General features: G+C 39.3%; 1 protein-coding gene across 6 annotated transcripts in view; it reads left to right on the top strand.

The window, feature by feature from the left end:
* Positions 1-22,533, top strand: part of fermt2 (FERM domain containing kindlin 2) — a 148,231-nt gene that overhangs the window by 77,385 nt on the left and 48,313 nt on the right. For 4 of the 6 annotated variants that reach the window (XM_043697668.2, XM_043697665.2, XM_043697667.2 and 1 more), the window contains exons 5-8: positions 15,108-15,140; positions 15,344-15,569; positions 15,671-15,773; positions 16,373-16,480. In XM_043697668.2, the coding sequence (XP_043553603.2) occupies positions 15,108-15,140; positions 15,344-15,569; positions 15,671-15,773; positions 16,373-16,480 (470 nt within the window). The remainder of the gene's footprint in view (positions 1-15,107; positions 15,141-15,343; positions 15,570-15,670; positions 15,774-16,372; positions 16,481-22,533) is intronic. The other 2 variants (XM_043697670.2, XM_043697669.2) reach the window with 1 other exon arrangement.

The raw sequence follows: 22,533 nt of genomic DNA, 5'->3' as shown, positions 1-22,533 counted from the left end.
ATGTTAACATCTCAGAATTGAAAATGCTTTGTCAGTAATTAATTGCTAAACATTTTGTGTCTTTTAAAACTCCAGTTAAATTCTTGAAATTTATTGTAAATCAAGTCCACTTCTTTCAATAAAGACTTGCTAATCATTGTTGCTGAGGGTTCATTCACATTCATATCTTAAGTTTTTATGTATTCTTCCTAGTGGAGATTCTATATAAAAACAAGCTGATGGTGGATTTTGGAATTTCTCATAGCGTAGAATTGAAGACTGGTGGGAATCACTATTGGGTACTATGTGTAGTGATGGTAGAACGTATACCGGAAGAGTTAGGGCATGGAAATTAATAGGGCAGCAATACTGAAATCTGTGTTGCTCTCTTCATTTCCAGGTCTGTCGCTAATAGTTGTTTGAAGTTGCTGTCAGAGAACTTCTGAGAAAATGTCTGATCGCTGTTCATGGGATGTGCACTTGACTCCAACTTCTTGTTAATGGTTAAAGAAGTTTTTTGAGAGGGCTTTGCAATTCTATTCTGGTTATAGTCCTAGGCAATACTCCTGGAACTATTGATTTGCCCATGGAGCTGTTTTCCTGGAACTAGTAAACAGGTGTCAGCACAGATGTGTTGTGACTGCAGGATGTAAAAATCTCTGGGTACCAATGTGAACCAGAACAAACATGACTGCAGCTCAAGGAACTTCTGCTTAGTATTTGAATTGCAGTTATTGCAAAGAGAGGGAAAGTTACCTGGATATTTAGTCCAGGAGGCAGTCACGCCCCTTAGAATAACCACCTTCACAATCGACTATACCACCATTTTGGTGTCTTCTGCAAACTTACTAACCATGCCTCCTAAATTCTTATACAAATTATTTATATGAACTGAAGAAGAACTTTCAAGTGGGATGAGACAGGATCCTAATGGTTGTGATCTGCTCACAGAGTATGAGCACTAGGAGGATAAGTTTTTAAAAAGCAGAACCTCAAATGTAATAATCTTTGGGCTATTACCAAATCCACAAGGAAATAGCAATAATGTAAGCAAGAGAGATGAATGTGTGGCTTAAAGGTTGGTGTGGGGGCAATGGGTTTTGATTCCTAGGACACTGACACCAATAATGGAAAAAGTGGTAACTGTTTGGATGGCCTGTACCTGAACAAAGCTGGGTCCAGTTTTCCTACTGGATTGTATAACTAGGTCATGTCAGAATGATGGCAGTCTACTTGAGCATGCCTGTTTGTGGACTGTCTTGTCTCACTTATGAGAAGTTAAATATATTTGTTGACCTAATATTGAAAGTTTAAACTCACCTCAGTTATCTGACTGACGACAATTTATTGAATATTTTGTTTTACTGGGTGGAAGCATAGTCTCTCAGGGATTGAGGTGAGTTTAAAATTCAATGCCTATCAATGAAAGCTCAGGCCCAAATTAACACTGCACTAATGGCGTCCAAGCACATCTATAGTTCCACACACCGAAGTTAGTTGATAAATCGAACTCCTTTAGACCTGAAGGAACAGACTTGTTAGCACAGGAACTGCCTGGTGAAACTTCATGCCTTAAAGTTAGTGAGATACAAACTGGAAAGAAAATTGCAAGCACTACTTTAAAAATTCCATTAGTTGCTGATGCGAACTTGAAGGCACGTAAGTCTTCTGGACATGGATAAATGGAGAACGTTTCTGTGGGACACTCCCGCAGATTATGGATGGATGGATATTACTGTTTAGTTATTTGGAAGACTCTTAACTGTAATGGATTGCCCCTCAAAAAAAGGTCTAGTTCCTTGTTAGGTTTATGGGCCTGGAAATAGTTTCATGTATCCTTTATTAAATGCCAGTATGAGAACCTTGCAGCAGAAACATTACTAGAAATTGAACAATAAAGAGCTATTGGGACCATCTGGTGTTTATTGACTGTACATAGAATAGTACAGCTCAGTACAAGCCCTTTGGCCCTCGATGTTGTGCTGACCTTTTTATCCTTCTCTAAGATCAAATTAACCTACGTACTCTACATTTTACTGTCATTCATGTGCCTATCCAAGAGTTATTTAAATGTCCCTAATGTATTAATATTTTAACTCTAATGAAAAATAGTTTGTCATTTTGTATATGCAATTCCTGCAATCTGTATTCAAATCGTGCTTGTAATTAATGTGCAACATGAATATTTTTTATTATGTTGACTTGAAAGAAATAAGGAGTATTCAATCTGACTCAGTGATACAAAATTGAAAGCTACTTTGTTTTGCTGCAACTTTTCACAGAACATACTGTCTATATAAAGTTCAGTTTATTGCCTAGAGCCTTCTAATCAACAAGAATGAATCACAGAATTGTGCAGCACGGTTCCTTTTGATTTTCAGAGTTTCAGACTTCACTGATGCTCCTACTGCCTGCCAACTGAGAGCTATCAGGGACAGTTGTGTGTACACCAGCAGCCACAGTGTGGATAAAGTTCTTCTGGATTCCTTTCCAATCATCTGAAGAAGTTACAGTGGCTAGATTGAGTGAGTGGTCAATAATTTGGAATAGGTGTATAATGTGGGAAGATATGCGAGACTATAGAAGCTCCCATGCAGAGAGACCAGTGTATCCTTCAGATGGTTTAGAAAATCTTCGCAGGTGTATCAAGTAATTAGGAAGGCGAATGAACTGTTAGCCTTTACTTCCAGGACAATGAAGTAAAAAAGTAGAGAACTTTTGTTGAAACTGTACAGGGCAATTTGCACTTAGAGTACTGTGTGCCATTTTGCTCTCCGTGCTTAAGGACAGACATTCTTGCATTGAAAGCAGTTCCGAGAAAGTTCTCTAATGATTCCTGGAATGAAGTTATTTTTTTAATGAGGAAAAGTTGGGCCCATATACTTGCTAGAATTTAGAATGTAAACAACCCTTTTGAAACTTGGGGTAGATGCTGAGAGAGTTTTGCCCCTCATGAGGGAATCTAGAACTAGGAGACACAGTTCAAAAATAAGGAGACTCCCATTTGAGATTGGGTGAGGTTGAATTTCTTCTGAGGGCTGTTAGTCTTTGAAATTCTATTCCACTGTTAACCTTGGACAGTGGTTTATTTAATATATTCACGACCACTGAGTTAGGATCCTCCTATGATCAGAACAAAGTTGAATTTAAAAGGAGAAATGACATTCAGTTATACCAACTATATAAATCTATGCCCGAAACCAGTCAAACCGGTTCCTGAAGTAATGAATAGTGAGTTTATTGCAAACAGAACTTATTCATACAACCATGTACAGTTTATTATTGACAAAAGATTCAAATTATTAAGCTATATACAACTACCCTTCTTGAAACCTAACCCACTATCACCCTTGCTTCCCAAGTGTGATGTGGGAAATAATAAAAACTCTGCAGAGTGTTATCCTAAAAGTACTTTAACCAAGTAACAATTAAATTTAGAGAAAATGATTATGCCCAGATTGTGTCCTATAGCTAACGTCACTTTGCATACAAACTGTTGGCACTGCGATATCTTCCTGAGTTGGTTATGTCTGGCTGAATTAACTTTCCTGGGTTCAGTATGGAGTTTTCGCATTCCCTTTCAGCAAGTCCCACTTACACAGCACGGTGGTTCAGTGATTAACACTGCTGACTCACAGCACCAGCGACCCAGGTGCAATTCAGCCTCTGGCAACTGTCTATGTGGCGACTGCATGTTTGCCCTGTGTCTGTGTGGGTTTCCCCCAGGTGCTCCAGTTTTGTCCTGCAATCGAAAAATATGCAGATTAATTGGATTGGCAAAGCTAAATTGTCCAGGAATGTGCAGATTATGTGGATTATCCATGGGAAAAGCAGAGTTATAGAGTAAGGGGGATGAGTCTGATGGGGATGCTCTTCAGAGAGTCGGTGTGGACTAGTTGGGCCGAATGGCCTGTTCCCACACTGTAGGGATTCTATGGATGCAGCGATGAGCTTTTGCAGTTGAGTGTCGTGCTGGAAAAGCACAGCACATCCTGTTCGGCTTATGATCGAAACATTGATTTCCCTGATCCTCGGATGCTGCCTGACCTGCTTTTCCAGCACTATGCTCTGGACTCTGATCTCCAGCATCTGCAGTCCTCGCTTTCTTCTTCTGATTAGCTTTTGCAGACTGTTTTGAACTCTCAACTTTGAAAGGGGTTTCAGAAAGAGGGCACGAAAGTTCTTGATTCTTAGGCAAATTATCTCCTTCTTCCTGACTGTTCAAATCCAGTAGCTTTATTACATCCACAAGCTGGACTCTGTGACTTTTCACTGGAAGTGTTACAGATGTGACATCTCCAGTCAAGCAGTTTGTGTTCTTTTTATTTTTTGCGAATGAAGCAACTGTTTCCAGTATCCTTGACTTTAGTAAGTATTCTTTAGAAAAAGTTCAAGATTAATATATAATCTTTGTCCTGTCAGTGACATTTCAAATTCATTTTTTAGCTGCCTTGAATATGTGAAGATGATGTTTTGAGTTAGACTTCATTGTAGATCAAAAGATATGTCTATGTTAATGGTGCACAGGCAAGGAACTGGAATTAAGACCATATTCAGACCGCCTTTGATTTGGTTGAATAGCAGAGCGGTTTTAGTGAGTTGAATTGCCTGCTTTTTTTATTCTTGCCATTCTGCTCAATTGTGTCTGCGTTGTCCATTTGATAGAGCTGTCTATCCTATAAACGCCTATTCTTTGTACATTACCCTCCAACTTTAACATATATTGTCATCCAAGGATCCTAACAGCATTGTTGGAGTACCTTCACTTCATGAACATCGGGGATTCAAAAAGAAAGCTGACTTCTCAAAGACAATCTGGAATGGGCAATCAATGTTGATTTTTCAACTTGGGAATTAATTTTTCAGGAATGGAATTTGAAATTACAGTGGAAGCTGCTTCCAAAACCCTTTGAACTTAGTACATTCCATGTCATCAATATCATGAACAGAATTTCTTTAAGTTCTGTTAACGCTGTGTCCTCTGTTCGCCAACCCATGTGTCACTTGAAACAGTTTATCCTTGTTCTTGTTGAAATATATGACCATGCTACTTTCAAAATGAAAATGTTTTGAAGATTCTGAAACGTCTCAAATGGAAAAATAAGTTAAGAACAAGCAAAATGGAGCCACGTGAGACACTTTTTCTTTGCAAGTGTATAGGTTGAAGATTTTTGTGAATGAAAACTTCCATATATCTGTCCTTCATGACCTGTTTTGTAGTCACTGGACATTTTAGACAATGTAGTTTGTCTGAAATGTTAAACTTGCTCGGCCACTTCGGAAATTGTCAACTATATATGTATGAAGCAAAATTTTGGCAAAGTAAGGATACAAAATGGGTCTCCAAATTTGTGCAAATTTATTGAGTTCCTTGGGGATCAGAAACTGCAAAAAATAGTAACATAGCAACTAATGTCGAATGAGGAGGGACAGTGGATTTGGAAAAGACAGCTTGGAAATTCCAGAACATGTTGAAAAATGTCTCTTTGTGGGCAACAAAATGAAAATTAAGCAAATGTGTTGGAAAAAAATGCACTGCAGACAACTTCTGGATTGGTGGTGAAATTATAAAAGATGAAGCTAAAAGAGACAAATATGTACTTGATGTTAAATTTCTCCAACCAGTACCGAACACTTAAAGCTAGGGGGATGCTGTCTTTATAACAAAGTTTGATCATTGCGTCTTGTGGTAAATGCTTCAAGGACAAAGTCCAATTGGTTGACATTTTCATACACCAACTTCAGCCCTTTACCACAAATGCACCGTAGCAGCCATGTATACCATCTTGAAGAAGCACTGCAGTAACTTACGACTGCTCCTTCATCAGTAGCTTTCAAACCTCAAATCTGTACTACCTGGAAGGACAAAGGTTGTAGCCCCCACATGGAAATGGCCACTAATCGCAAATTCCCTTCAAGCCACATACCTTCATGACTTAAAATTATTTTGACTACCTTTACTACTACTGGCTCAAAATCCTGGAATTCCCAAGGATGGTAGCATTTCAAGAAAGCAACTCCTAGCTACCTTATCCAAAAAATTAGGGATGAACAATAATTACTTGCCCAACGACTGATGCCCACATCCTACTAACAACCATTTTTTTTTAAAATGCCGCAGTCATATATAATCAGTGCTCAATCTGACCATCAAGGCACTGAAGTAGCAGAAGCAATGTAGTTAATAACCACAGGCTTATCCAATGCCTGAAGCAGTGGTATTCACTGTACCCCTTACTTTTCTTACCTGTGGACTGCTCATTAATCCTCATTCTCCATTTCCCTCCCAAATGTCCACAGTGCAGCCCACATCATTTCCTCCCACCAGTTCTCACTTGCAATGATGGTTCAGAAAACAGAAACAGCACACAAGAGGGAGAATCAGTGAATGGGAGACACATGGCACGGTGAGGATCACAGGAAGCAATTTCATGAGCATCTCCAAGATTTGCCAGTATATTTGCAGGACTCATGAGATCTGACCATTGCGGATATAAGGTTGGTGGCCATGAGTGTTTGTTTGGCTGTGCAAATGATTTGATGAGGTTATGGGTGTCCAACACATGTATTGAACTGAGCTGGTATCCCACTGAACAGAAACAGTCTTCTATCCTCCATCTTTTCCTGCTTTGGGAGATGGCAATCCAACTTCAGCTCAGCCCTTCAGCCACCATAAAAATAGCATAGATTAGCAGTTCAAGCAGGAAGTGAGATTGCAACAACAGGAGCTGGCCTGTCTAGTTCTTCTGCCTGAATAAAAGCTTGATCCCAAGTCTCCAATAAAGCATAGTAACTATTACGTCTTATTGACCACTTTGTTGAACTGTCCTGCTACCTTCAACAATTTGGGCACATATACCTCCAGATCTGTAGATCTGTCTGCTCCTGCATTCCTTTTGGAATTGTATCCTTGTATTTTGTGGTGCTTTCAATCAAAATGTATCACTTTACATTTCTTTACATTAGATTTTGCAGCCTTCTGCCTAATCCATAAACCTGACTGTGTCCTTTTAAAATCTATCCCTATCAAGTTCAAGATACTTGCAGCTCATCTAAAATTTTGAATTGTGTTCTCTACACCCAAGTCAAGGTTACTAATGTAGATAAAGAAAATTTGCACGTTGTCATACTAATGTCCTCTGAAGAACCCCACAGCTAATCTTCCCAGTCTGATTTACTACTACTTTGTTTCCTGTCATTTGACTGACTTTATATCCAAGTCACCACTGCTCGTTATACTCCATGGACCTCAACTTTTCTGATTAACCTATAATGTGGCACTACTTTAGAATGCCTTCTGGGTTTTTAGATGTCTGTGTATGCCACACCAGCTCTTTCCCTTTGCTGCATCTAAAATCTCAAATTGTTACTTAAAACATGATTTCAATCCATGCTGGTTTTCTTAAATAAGATGACCCTGGATGAAACAATCCAGGTGGGTTAACTTCCTTCCTGATCCATAACTATAACCTTGGATGTCCTAAATATTTAAAATTACTACTGTGTTTGGATGTTCCCCTGTTTAGGTCATACAAAAGTCAGATGGTAGCTTTATCGTGTGATTTTTTTTTTTAAAATCTAGTTTTCAAAAGTTCCTTCTGTTATTTAACTCATTAATATTAATTTCATCTGTTAAATTTTGAAGCCAACTGTTTGCTTAACACCGGCACTTGAATTTTCTTACAGGTTTTGCAGGAATTTTTTTTTCTAAGTACAGTAATCATGTTGCAATGGTAGTAAACAGTTCAGTAGTGCTGCTTCTTATTCAAAGAACAGAACCTTGCAGTAAACCAGTTTGAATTCGGGGGTATTTAATAGTGAGTTTGTTGCACAAAAGCTGATTGTGCAAATAGAGTAAGGTGTGAGCAATTTGCCATCTACTCTAAACACAGATGAAGGGCAGGCTTGAATCTTCTGAATTCTGAACCATGTTTGTTAGCATGCAGGTATGGGAATGTTTTTAGGACTTAATGTTCAAATAAAGTCAACTTTCACGTTCCACACAATGTAATCAAGATTTTAAATGAGAGAGAAGAAAGGTAATGGGTATTTTTCTTTAATGGTTTTCAAGCTTTGACATCCTGCTCCTCAGATGCTGCCTGAACTGCTGTGCTTTTCCAGCACCACTCTAATCTAGAATCTGGTTTCCAGCATCTGCAGTCCTTGTTTTTACCTATGTTGCCTATGTTATGCTGCCTTCCCCAGCTGTGCAAAGATGTCTGTCTCCAGTTAATTCACTTTGGTTGTTTGGGAAGAGGAAATTGGAGAAAGCTTGCATGCAATTATGTAATTAATTACAAAATAAGTTGCAAGAGAGTCTGTGGAGAAAGATGAATGGTAATTGGAGGGAATAATTTTTTTGCCTTCAAGATCAAGATTTAGTACTGGAAATTCTATCCAAAATGTGAAATAAAATTTAATTTTATTCATATAGTCATTCTAGACAATCAACCTTCTGAGCAGATTCTGTGGCCCAGAATTAGAAGTAGACCTGGCTTTATAATCCCAATCTTCAAAAGCTGCTGCCCACGAGTTGGATATTTGGTCATTGTGAAAGTTGTGCCAATCGGCAGGAAGACCGTACATGTGTTCCTTGATGTGGGTTGGGGAGAAAATCTGCCTGGAGAAGCATATTAAATTTAAAAGTAAAGATTTAAGCAAAAACATTTTTCCTAATTTCACAACCTCCTTCCTCAGCTCACTCTTTGAATGATTTTTCAAAAAAAAATTAACACCGGTACTTGAATTTTTTTACAGGTTTTACAGGAATTTTTTTTATAAATACAGTAATCATGTTGCGATGGTAGTAAACAGTTCAGTAGTGTTGCTTCTTATTCAAAGAACAAAACCTTGCAGTAAACCAGTCCATTCTCCCAGATTCCATTCCATTCTCCCTGTTCCCCCACCTCCGTTGCTTATGTTCTGATGAGACCAGCATTGACAAGGGAATCTCTGAAATGTCCATCTTCTTCCTCAACCAAGGATTCCCCAGCACTGTTGTTGATAGGGCTCTTAACTGGGTCCGGCCCATCTCCCGCACTTCTGCTCTCACCCCCTCTCTTCCCTCCTGCAACAGCAATAGGGTTCCCCATGTCCTTTAACTCCTCCTCCCATTCCACCAAGGACAGCAGGTCCTTGGCCTCCTCCATCGCTAGACCTTGGCCACACGACGCCTGGAGGAAGAGCGTCTCATCTTCCGCCTAGGAACCCTCCAACCACACGGGATGATGTAGATTTCTCCAGCTTCCTCATTTCCCTTCCCCCCCCCCCACCTTATCTCAGTCCCAACCCCCGGATTCTGCACCGCCCTCTTGATCTGCAATCTTCTTCCTGACCTTTCCACCCCCAATCCGTCTCCGGCCTATCACCCTCACCTCCTTCCACCTATCGTATTCCCAGCGCCCCCCCCCACCCCACCTTTTATCTCAGCCCGCTTGGCACACCAGTCTCATTCCTGAAGAAGGACTTATGCCAGAAACGTCGATTCTCCTGCTCCTCGGATGCTGCCTGGCTTGCTGCGCTTTTCCAGCACCACACTTTTCAACTCTGGTCTCTAGCATCCGCAGTCCTCGCTTTCTCCTTCCCCATGTCCTTATCTACCATCCCACCAGCATCTACAAGATGATCAACAGCTGCCATTTATGCCACCTCCAGCAAGATATCACCACCAGACACAGACCCCCTCCAGTCTCCCCTTGTCTGCCTTCCACAGGAACTGTTCCATCTGGGACCCCATGATCCACACTTCCGTCATTCCTAACATCCCCCACAACACCTTTTCCTGCAATCATCGAAGATGTAACACCTGACCATTTACCTCTTCCCTCCTCAGTATTCAAGGACCCAAACAAACATTCCAGGTGAAGCAGGACTTTCAGGACTTTACCTGCACTTCTCACAATCTGGTCTACGGCATTCGCTGCTCACAATGTGCTCTCCTCTACACCAGGGAAATGAAGCAGTTGCCCAATCTGTGCTTCGCAGAGCACCTATATTCTGCCTGCAAAAAAAGGACCCTAAGCTTCCAGTTGCCTGCCACTTTAACACGCCACCCTGTTCCCAATAGCAAGCATCTGTCTGTACTTACTAGAGTACTTCACTGCAGTACTCTAGTGAAGCTCAGTGCAAGCTGAAAGAACAGTACCTCATATTCCATTTGGGTCCCCTGCAGCCTCCTGGACTCCATGTCGAATTTAATAATTTTAGGGCCTGAACTCCTCCATGTCCTAGCCCCCTATCACCAGGCCTTGTTATCACATAGTCTGCCATTACAGAGGAACCTCGATTATCCAGCATTCAATGAGCTGAATTTTGGATTATCCGAAGAAGATTGCAAGTTCCCAAAACTTGGCTAAACTGTGTTATCCAGCATTCGATTATCCAAAAATTCGATTATCTGAACAAAATACTCCCTGCCCGTGTCATTCAGATAATCTAGGTTCCTCAGTACACACTACCTATTCTTAGCCATTTTCAGCTATTCACCCTGCTAGTCAGATCATTATCAACTCCTTTGTCTGTCCAGCTGTAGTTCTCTTTCTTTGGGCTCTATCTATAACTATTGTTTACTACTTACCCCTCCCTCCATTCTATTTTCTGCAAATAAACCACCATTTTCCTAGCTACCATCAGTTTTAAGGAACGGTCACCGGACCCGAAACATAAACTTTTATTTCTCTTCACAGATGCTGCCAGACCTGCTGAGCTTTTCCAGCAACTTCTGTTTTTGTTCTTTGGTGAACAACAGTGATTTTGTCAATGGAATAGTGGACATTATAGACATTTAAGTAAAGAGGTACATTTTTTTTCCTTGTGGCTTTTTTCATTCCTTGTTCTGATACCGACGTGGCTGGCTAGGCCAGCATTTATTGACCATCCCTAATTACCCTTGAAAAAGTGGTGATGAGCTGCCTTCTAGAACTGCAGCAGTCCTTGGTTTGGTGGCACCCACGGTGCGTTAAGGAGAGAGCTCCAAGGATTCTACTCCGTGACAGTGAAAGACCACTAATTTTGTTCCAAGTCAGGGTGATGAGTGATTTGGAGGGATTCTTGTAGCTGGTGGTGTTCCCATATATCTTCCTTCCTTGTCCTTCTATGGGTTTAGAAAATGCTATCTTGGTAACTTGCTGCCACTGTGCATTGATGGCAGGGGGAATGAATGTTGAAAGTTAGATAAGGTGCCACTTGAGTGGATGTTTTGTCCTGGATGGTGTCAAGCTTCTTGACTATTGTTCAAGCTGCAATCAGCCAGATCTATGGAGAGTATTCCATCACACACACAGATTGTGCTGATGGTTGACAGATTTCAAGGAATCATGCAGTGCGTTACTTGCCACAAAAGCTACAGCCTCTGTAACTAGAGTATTTATAAGATGGTCCAATTCACTTTCTGATCAATGACTACCTTTACATTTGAGACTTCTAGACACTACTTGATATGTTTGTCAATGAATTTATGCTCATGTATATACAAATTTCACAGTTAACTGTCCTGACGGGCACCCAACGCACAGCCTCCTTTCCCACCAGGGATACGGGACACCCAACTAAAAGATCCCTGCAGGTATCTTGCAGCCGTATCTGTTGGTGTTCCCTAGCTGCCTAGAGGAATATCTGGGCTGACTATCTAAAAGAAATACACAGAACAGACTTGCTCTCTCCTGGTCTAATTTTTGAGCTCTTGGTTCCACACTCCAGGGATTCCAAAACCTTGCTTCCATGGAAGCAGCTGGTTACCAGGAGCTGCCCCTATATGAATCATTGCTCGGCCACAATCCTGACTGTGAAAATTTGAGATGCCGGGTTCATGATTGGGACTTATGATTCCTGACAAATTCTGGCATTTTCACCATGGTAGATATGGCTTCGAAAGATTTAAAGAAAGGTAATTATTTGAACTTTAAATCCTGGTTTATGTTAAAGCCAATAAAGGCAAAATGTCCTTGTCTAAATGAAATATAAGTAACAAGATTTAAACTCCATTGTGTCCTGGGGAGCCCTTCTGAAAGGCCCACATAAATTGCATATTTTGGTGTTACTCTATTTAAATTGCATGCTTGAGCTCCACAGTCACACTATTTCATTTGAAATTGGTAAACGTCAATACGGTATAATTTGCATTTTTATAAGCTTCAAAGCAAAACAGCCCAAGCGCTTCTCAGAAACAGTGACAAAGCCTGACATCAGATAATAGGGGGATATATTAGGGCAGATTAATGTAACAATATTAGGGTTGATATCTACGTATTCTTCACAGAAGGGAGTCAGCAACCATGTTGGTGAAAGCAGTTTTTGTTAACTGCATATACTGTACAATAGAAGCTTAAACAGGACTTTCCATGTATGGGCTCCACATCCATGAATTTTGACATCATTAATGCATGCAAGCAATACAGCTGTTAAATTTCTATGTTGCAATGATCAACAGCTTCGTCAAAGGAACATAGTTGTCAATGGTGAGGTAATTAAAGTTGGGATGCACCCAAGGCCAGAATTGAAAGAGTGCATCGATTGCTCAGAGTCCAGGTCTACAGAACTATCTCCTAAGAATAATGCAGTTTCTGCAATGACCGCTCGATTATCAGTTTTTGGTGAGGGAAATTAGACCAATTTAGGGGATACTGTAGCATAACTTGGGCTTTTTACAGGGCAGTTGTTGTGAGACTTTCATTTTAACCTTGACTGGGTATGATATTAGAATTTGTACACATAATCTTCATGTGATATTGTTTTTGATGGAGTTGGTATCTCCTACTAGAACTGGGGAATAACACAAAGATGCTTTAACCATTCATGTACTGATACTACCACTCTAGACTATTTATCTGAATAAAGGCTGACTCTATACTTTATACCAGTAAGAAGCAGAAAATGACATTGGTTCTTTCCAATAATTGAAGTTTTTAACTGGCGTTCTGGCACTGGTAATCAAAGCTCTTTATCTACTTAAGCAAATCTGCGATGTTCTGCTTTGTGTAAGAAAAGATAATGGAATGAACCTCTTGTTTGAAGATAGCAAATTTTAAGCTGACACTGGTTCTCCTCTAATGATAAAATGCACTCCGAGTGTAATGTTCTAATTAATTAGTGTGCAAGAGTTGATGAAGAGTGCACTAGATTAAAAGTTTTGCATGCGGTGCAACCAATGGCATTGGTCAAAGATGAGTCAGTCAAAGGTGTTGCTACTTGTGGGCAAAAGAACTGCAGTAAAAAATCTGACACATGATTACTGTCATATGAAAGGCAAACACTGGTAGAGTTATTAAACTGATTCCTGTAACCTCTGCAAAAGTACAAGATTTGCCCAAACATTGACTTGATAACTGTTATTCAGACATTGGTGGTATTGGTGTTGTAATAAGCATACTATTTGTCTTTTCACATTGCTGACCAAAGTAGTCTCACCAGATTTCTGAGATACTTTCTCTCCAGCCCCCTGCAATGACCACAAGAAATTGGGTCAGGAATCTATCCCTATTAAATTTTCATTGACACTCAGTCACTCCAGATGATTCATGTGAAAGCAAAGGTGATCCTAAAGGACTAAGAATCTCAAATGGTCAACATACAATTTGCAATAGAGGTAGTCATAGGGAAAAAAACAGTACTGAAATTCTTCAGAGTTAACCTGGTGAGGGCCCTCTGTAGCATGTGCATCAGAACAACACTAAAGCAAAGTGATATAGATAATGGCAATCTAAATAAAAATAGAATGCTGGAAACACTAGATTATTCTGGCAGTATTTATGAAAAGAGTTCATATGTCATGCCTGTAGTCATTTATCAGTTCTGGTACCATTGCTTCCCCTGCTCCACTATAATGACAGATCTTAATATCAAAAAATTAGATTAACGAGTAGGAAACTTATTAATAGGAACAATGGAATCTCAAAGGAATTTCCCCTCTGGGAACATGATGGTCATACACAACAAAGACCTTACTGATCAAATAAGGTATACCAATGAAGATTACTGCCCCTCAGATGTACAGGATCAATGCACTAGTAGCGATTTGGTTATAGCATTATATTAGTTACATATTTTTATAGAATCTTTGATAATCTTGGAGCATTTTTTAAAATTCCCAGCAAATGAAATGGAATAAGTTATTTTTTGAAAATAAACTTGCATTTATAATAGAAGACATTATCACTCTTAAAAATGGCTGAAATTAAAGTGGGTTTGTAACTCATTGGTAATTTGGTGAGACCACCATCTGATTGGCAGATCAACAAGATAGAGTGCATTTATGATATAAGAAGAAAAGATTTCCCAATAAAATTGTAATCAAGCCCAAATAGTCTCCTCTTCAGTTTTCCTGGGAGAAATCCTCAAATGACATTCTGCTCCTTCTGTCAAACTTCTACTGCTAAATTATATGTATTTTGAGGGAGAGAGATGAAACTTGTGAAATGTGATAATTTCTTTTGCCGTTTTCAGTTGGGTGAAATATATTTCTATTAGTCATTTAAATGTTCGTATTCAGTCCAGTATTATAATAAGTAAGTAAATAATCTAATCTAATCCACACTGTAAGTAATCTAATCTAATCTAAAAAAATAAGTCCCTGCAATAATATCAAAAAACAAGAGCAGTTCTTTTGCTGTCTTGGAGATTTTATTTCAGTCACATCGCTCACACATATTGTCTAGCTATCACTATTGTTAACAAAAACCGGCATCTCCAAATCCTCACTCATTTGGGCTTTCATCAAATAGTGGACGCATCAATTTATCTGAAAAATGTATGGCATGTGCCAAAACCAACATGTATGCCAAATAAGCCATGTTCATTTGTTAACTTCGGGATTTTGTTTTATTTCACTGTTACAAGATTTCATAGTGTGCACTTCCTCCAGACAGTGCTGTTGTTATCTTTGACATCTGGAGGTTGACTAATTATTTTACTGTTGTTGACGATGAATCAAGCTCTGTATAAAGGAGACATGATGAATCCATGGTACCTTTAAGTTAATTTGTGTAATTGTCCTTATCACTGGCCAAGCTCTTGATGCATGTTGTTTTGCTCTGCTTGCTTACTCACTTTGCTCTGCCTGTTCACTGTGCTATGCCTTGCTTGTTCTGTGCTCTTCTTACCCTTCTCATTTCCTCTGTTTTCCTCTTCTGTAGGCTCTGATGTTCTTTATATTGGTCCATCAAAAGGTAAGCTCTCAATTTATCAAACTTCATGATTAAATGTATTGCTGTACAATACATAACTATAGGTACTTCGTGTTATGAAAAACACAAAGTAAAACAGTTGCATAAAGATTAATGTTATTGATTCTGCAGATGTGCACCTTACCAATACCCAAACTGGCAATTAACCATAAAATTATATATTTTTTCAATCTTTCTCCTTTCAGGAAGTATTTACTCAAGCCCCGGATTATATAGCAAGACAATGACACCAACATATGATTCAAGAGATGGTAGTCCACTTTCCCCGACATCAGCTTGGTTTGGTGACAGTCCTCTGTCTGAAGGCAATCCTAGTGTTCTTGCGGTGAGCCAGCCAATCACCTCTCCAGATATTTTGGCACAGCTTTTCAAACCGCAGTCTCTCCTTGATAAGGCAAAAATGAATAAAGGGTAAGTTGAGATTTTTTTGTATCTTTCTTTCAAATGCAATTTTAAGTATGAAGTTCAATCTTGTACACTCTTATTTTTAACTTCTCCATATTTTCTTTTAGATGGTTAGATTCATCAAGGTCCCTGATGGAGCAAGATGTTAAAGACAATGATGTTTTAATGCTCCGATTCAAATATTACAGTTTTTTTGATTTAAACCCAAAGGTACGAGTTTACAGAGAGACATACCATTTTGAAATTTTTTTTCTTCATGAAGTGTTTTCCAAATTTTGCAACAATATAGCAACATTTATTATTCAGTATCATTGAAAAGCCAATTATGACTAGCTTGTGCCAAATTGTGTTGCAATGTTTATGTTTAAAACCCTGAAACGTATGTAGCAACATTGCAAGTTTGATTACAACTCCATATTGAACTATGTATCAATATGCAGATTATAGTTTATTAACTCCATTATCCAGCACTTAACTATTATAACTAAGATGTGACAACTCATTTCTGGTTTTGCATAGTCTGTTTATTTAGAGTATAAATCTTTGAAATTGTAGGACAATATTTGCTGTAATTATAATCAATACTTCTATGGCGATACTGCATATAGCTTCATGGTGGCACTGCATATTACAATGGGATAACTTCAATGATTTCTATTTGAAATGCTGTTAAACTACTAATTGAGCATTTATCTATTTTAAAAAGAACAGTATCTGCAGTGACAGTCTTTATTTATAGTTTCTGAATTTTTGTACTATCACACAATGTTTCTACAAAGTTGTGGTAATTCTAAACATTGATATTTCAGTATGATGCAGTGAGAATCAACCAACTTTTTGAACAAGCTAAATGGTGCATTCTTCTGGAAGAAATTGAATGCACAGAGGAGGAAATGATGATGTTTGCAGCTTTACAAGTAAGTAACAATGAACATGAAGTGAGAAAAACCCATTTCAATGAAGGTTTGTTTTAATTGCTACATTAGAAAGTTTCAGTGCTGGGATAAGTTTCCCTGAACTTTGAATGCCTTTATTGCACTAGCTGTAAACAGTTTTGGAGTTTTTGAGAAGGACAGAGACTGCAATAATGGGCACTATGCCCAGAATATCATTGGACAATTCTGCATGTTCCATTAAAGTATTTCTGAGTTCAAACATACTGCAGAATGATGAGATCAGTTTTCTATTTTTAATGTGTGCTTGAGCAAAACTGCTTTACATAATTTTCAAATGAGCAACTGATGTAACTTTTCAATTAATGTTGTTGTTAGCTTTTTGCTCTCATTACATGGAGAAATATGAATTTCAAGTAGAACATCATTTTCAGGCCGTGCAAATGGTAATAATTATTTAGACCAAAGACACAGGTCTTATCGTCTAAATAATTAATTATTTAATTAATTTGATTGTACTGCTCATCATTTAAGGTGAGATCCACACACAGTATTTAACTTAGGTTCTAGGACTGGCTACTATAGCCATATCTGTGATATTTGAACTCTAACTCTTCAGTGGACTTCTGCAGTTTCATTTTCATTGCTGTACATTCTACTAACTGGAGAGTAAGGTCTTGGACTTAATTTTTGGTAACAAAGCTGGAAAGTGGTTAAGTGTCAGTGGAAGGACATTTTGCAGACAGCGATCAAAGTTCTCAACCGAGGAAAGGCTGATTTTAATACAACTTGATATGATTTGGCCAGAATTGATCGGGAGCATATACTTTCAGGTAAACCTGTCTCAGAACAGTGGGATAAAATCAAAAAAAAATAAGAAGAAAACATGATTAGCATGTTGCAACAAAGAAAAAGGCTGGTACCATAAAATCCTGTGAACTCTGGATATCAAAGGATATACTTCATTGGAATAAGAGAAAAAATAAGGTGTTTGGAAGATACAAAACAGCAGAAGCCCTAGAGGTCTATAGAATGTGCAAGATGGAACTTTAAGGGGAAATTAGCAGAGCTAAAAGGGGATATGAAAGGGTACTGAGGGTTAAAATAAAGGAAATCTTAAGTTATTACAGGTGAGAGGTAAGACAATATTAGAGTACAGTGCTTTAAAGACCAGAAGAAAGTGAGGACTGCAGATGCTGGAGATCAGAGTCGAGAGTGTAGTGCTGGAATGCCCAAAACATCGATTCTCCTGCTCCTCGGATGCTGTCTGACCTGCTGTGCTTTTCCAGCACCACACTCTTGACTGCTTTAAGGATCCCAGTGGTAATTTGTACATGAAGTCAGAGGATGTAGGTAGGGTTCTAAATGGATATTTTGGGTGATGCTCATGGACTGGAATGGGTAAAGGTATAGAAATCAGGGAAAAGGTTGTGATTAATTAAAGAAGTTAGCATTGACAGAAAGAAGTTCTCAGGGTCTGGCAGGGTTGAAAGTAAATACATCTTCAGGGCCGGATGAACTGTAACCCAAGATATTAAGAGAGGCAAGGGAGTAAATATTGGGGTGCTTGCAAAAAATTTAAATTCTGATCACAGGGGAGTGCTGAAGAAATGGAGGACTGTCAGTGCAGTACCATATTCAAGAAGGGAGCAAGCGATAAACCAGAAAACCACAGACCATTCATTCTAACCTCAGTGGTGTGAAACTAATAGAAGCAATTCTGAGAGACAGCATTAATCTGCATCTGGAGAGGCAGGGATTAACTAAGAACAGTCGGCATGGTTTTGTTAAGGGAAGGTCATATCTGACAAACTTGATTAGATTTTTTGAGGAGGTGACCAGGTGTGTAGATGAGGGCAATGCTTTTGATGTAGTCGACTTGAACTTCAGCAAGGCTTTTGATAAAGTCCTGCAAAGGTAAGAGCCCATGAGATCCAAGGAAATTTGAGTAATTGGATCTACAATTGGCTGGAAATGTATGGAAGCTGACTGGAAGTGTGTCCCATGGGGTGCCACAGGAGTCGATGTTGGAGTCCTTGCTGCTGTGGTTTATGTAAATGATTTAGAATTGAATGTACTGTAGGTGGTTGATCAGTAAGTTTGCAGGTGATTTGAAAAATTGGTGTGTTGGTAGATAGTGAGGAGTATCGCCTTAGATTGCAAGAGGATATAGATGGACTGATCAGTAGCAAATGGAATTCAATCCAGATAAATGTGAGGTGATGCACTTGGTGAGGGACAAATAAAGCAAAGGAGTACATGATGAATGGTAGGACTCAGGGAAACATTGAGGAGCAGAAGGACCTCTGTGCATGTACACTATCCCCTTAAGGTATCAGGACAGGTAGACAATGTGATTTAAAAGGCCTATGTTGTACTTGCCTTTATTCGTCAAATATAGAGTTTAAGAGCAGCAAGGTTATTTTGTGAGTGTATAAACCATTGATTAAGTCACAGCTATGGCATTGTGTGCAGTTCTGGAATCCACATTATTGGAGGAATGTGATAGCAGGGTGTAGAGGAAGTTCACCAGGATATGAGGAAAAACAATGTCCGCCCAGAAGGCAGTGGGAACCTGGAAACTCACTGCCTGTAAGGGTGGTAGAGGCAGAAATCCTCATAACATTTAATAAGTATTTGGGTGTGCACTTGCCAAGGCACAAACTCATTGGGCCATGGAAAATGGGATTAGAATAGTTAGGTAGATGTTTTTGACCAGTGCAGATGTGATGGACCAATGGGCATTTTCTGGCGCTGTAGATCTCTGTCTCTAAATCTGATCATGAGATTGGTTATTGATATTTAATTTTTGAAATTAGAGTATTTTCACCAATGCCAACAACACCTACTTGTTCCCTGGTATAACTGCCTTCTCTTTGCAAATCTCTCTTTCTCCTTTACTGTCATTGGTGTAAATACTGCATGTACTGCATCCGTTGCACCCGGTGTGGTCTCCTGTACATCGGGGAGACAGGATGCCGCCTTGTAGATCGTTTCAGAGAACATCTCTGGGACACCAGCACCCACCAACCCCACCGCCCTGTGGCTGAACACTTCAACTCTCCCTCCCACTCCGTCAAGGACATGCAGGTCCTGGGCTTCCACCACTGCCAAACCATTACCACCTGACCCTGGAGGAGGAACGCCTCATATTCAGTCTTGGGACCCTGCAACCACATGGGATAAATGTGGATTTCAACAGCGTCCTAACTTCCCATCACCCCACATTTATCCCAGTCTCAAGGCACCACCCTCCAGACCTGGCACCACCCTCCAGACCTGTCCATCGCTCTTCTCCCTCGCCTTCATCCACCTATCGCTTTCTCAGCTACCTTTCACAAAACGCCACCCCCTCCCATTTATTTCTCAGCCCTGACCCACAAGCATCATTCCTGATGAAGGGCTTATGCCCGAAACGTCGATTTTCCTGCTCCTTGGGTGCTGCCTGACCTGCTGTGCTTTTCCAGCACTACACACGCTACTGAAGGTGTCTGAAATTGTAGAATTAGCCAGCAAAGGACACTCTGTTTTACAAGTGTTTTATTGTACATCTATAATGTAGAACAAACATCAGTTTCCAGCTTTCCCTTCTGACATTTTCTCTGTCCAGAAGCCAATACCCTGCCAAGGATTGACTCAATTTTCATTTTATTTTGACAAAAACACTATGAACTCAACCAGTTAACAATCTGAAAAATGTTAGCCCTTGCAGTTATGGCAATAGTAGTGTTGAAATGTCATACATCTCCCTGTTCATCCCCTCACTCTGCTGCAGAAGTGAAAATTTGATGTCGAATCAGTTGATTGTATCTTGTGAGAAGCAAACTAAGAGGGCTCCTGGTTTGTGTTGCTCTTTGTGAGTTGTATTTGATACATGTAGCAGCTGGTGTCTTTGTCTAGTCATGTGCAAAATATGGACGATTCCTGAAAAGATACTTATTAAATGAAACTTGTATGTTTCTTCTTGTGTCTTTCATTTAATGTGTTCCTTTATTACCCATTATTTCCACACACAAATGATTTGTACAGTTTATTATTTTGAGATTTGTTATACATGGCTTAGCAATGTTCCTGTGCTTAATTATTTTTACTGGAAAATGTACCTTGAATTTGTAGCATCAGCATCTTACCCATCATCCTGCACTTTAGAAAACAACATCCTATTAATAATAGATAAATCTAAGAGTATGGTTGTGTTGATGCCCAAATGTTTGTTAACCTGACTGACAGCAAGGTACCTGTAAGCACAGTTCATTGGCATTTGATTTTCAATTTTGGAACATCATCTTTGTGTGTATATTTAAAATTTTGTATAAATACAATTTATTTTTGCTTCCATTTTTAAGCTTTTGTCACTTAACCTTCTTTAATCTGTGTCCTTTGTTTCCCAACTCTCCTCATTTATTTAATCCCGCAGCGTCTCTAATCCTTCCAGTGAATTTTCTCTGCATCATTTCCAAAAAAATTAACTTTTTCAAGTTGTGGTGCTCAGGATTTAAACTAACAACCAAAGAATTAGAGTCAAGAGAGTGGTGCTGGAAAAGCACAGCAGGTCAGTCTGCATCTGAGGAGCAGGAGAATCAACGTTCAGGAATGAAGAGCTTACCAAAAATTAGCCTAATTTCCTTTACCTCTTTTTATAAAGTCACAAGTTCAAGTTATTAAAAATGATAAACCACGACCAAGTTGATTATCAGACTGGGTTATTGGGAAGGGATGTATCTCATGAGGTGTGCGTGTGTTTATGTGAATTGTTTTCTCTCCAAGCAACAATCTTGCGCATTAGAAGTAAGGAGCAAGGATATTTGTAAAAGGATCTGGAACAGAAACTTATTTCAGCTGCTGCAGTACTTTTATCATTTTCAATACTGAAGGAATACCGTTGCTCATCTAATCAAGTGCTCAGTAGGAGCCATGAAGTAACACACATCATTTCCCTGCATCTAAATGTGATAATTTTAAGTGACTGCAGAATGTAGCAAAACAGTTTATTCAAAGAAGGAGTTAATAAATATCGAACTGGAAATGTGGAATGGTAGTTGACAAGTGTTTTGCTAACGCTTTGGTCAGTTTGCAGCTGAGAATGCTGTGTTTAGATTTGGTCACCACAAAATAAGGTAAAAATGACTTTGATAAGGAAGTGTAGAAATTATACAGATCAGATCATACTAACCCCAAATAGCTGTATACTGTATTGAGAAAGATCAGAATAATTAGAGTCAAATGTGGTAAACCCAGATGACTACTTCAAAGCAGCACAAATGGAAATCTGTGAAACTGTATTAAGAAATTTTCTCCAAAATCAACTTCATTTGTGATATTTAAACAACCAACTGAGATCATTGTGGGTTACTTTAAAAGGGTGTTTAAATAGTGTTTGGAGAGAACTCGGGTACTGATGAGATGAACTTTTGTTTTCAGTTATTTCACTTCACTGATTTTTCTTTGTATTTTACACCATAAGTGTATAATATGTGATTCACTAAATCAGCTTTTTTCAGCTAATGATGATTGAGCAAAAGCATTTCAGACTTTTTTTATCAACTAGATGTCTTACACATGTGGAAACTGAGCATCACGTTTGTCTGCAAACCAGTCTACTCTGAAATCAATACTAGTATAACTTCTGTTTTCTGATGAAGAAAATGCAACTGCGTGCCCAGAACCACAGCATTTGGGAATAGGACATCAAGAACTAGGTTTGACCAGATAGGTAAAGATTTAGCACTGACCTCTACACACTGAAGCTAGGAGCCAACTCGAAGACACCTCCTCCTACTGCCCCCTCGACCACAACCTCACTTCCCAGTAGCAAATCATCATCTCCCAGACAGTACAAAACCTCATCACCTCAGGGAATCTCCCACACACACCTTCCAATCTCATAGTTCGGGAACCCTGCACCGCCCAGTTCTACCTCCTACCCAAGATCCACAAGCTTGATTACCCCAGCTTACCCATCGTCTCTGCCTGTTCCTGCCCTACCAAACTCATCTCCACATACCTCAATACTGTCCTATCTCCCCAGTCCAGGAACTCCCCACATGGCGCTTGGGACACCAACCATGCCATCCAAG

Source organism: Chiloscyllium plagiosum, unplaced genomic scaffold (genome assembly GCF_037043375.1).
Source record: "Chiloscyllium plagiosum isolate Xiang-an unplaced genomic scaffold, Cpla_swu_hap1 HiC_scaffold_8, whole genome shotgun sequence".
In the NCBI taxonomy this organism is placed as follows: Eukaryota; Metazoa; Chordata; class Chondrichthyes; order Orectolobiformes; family Hemiscylliidae; genus Chiloscyllium; species Chiloscyllium plagiosum.
This window is presented reverse-complemented; position numbering and strand designations above follow the sequence as displayed.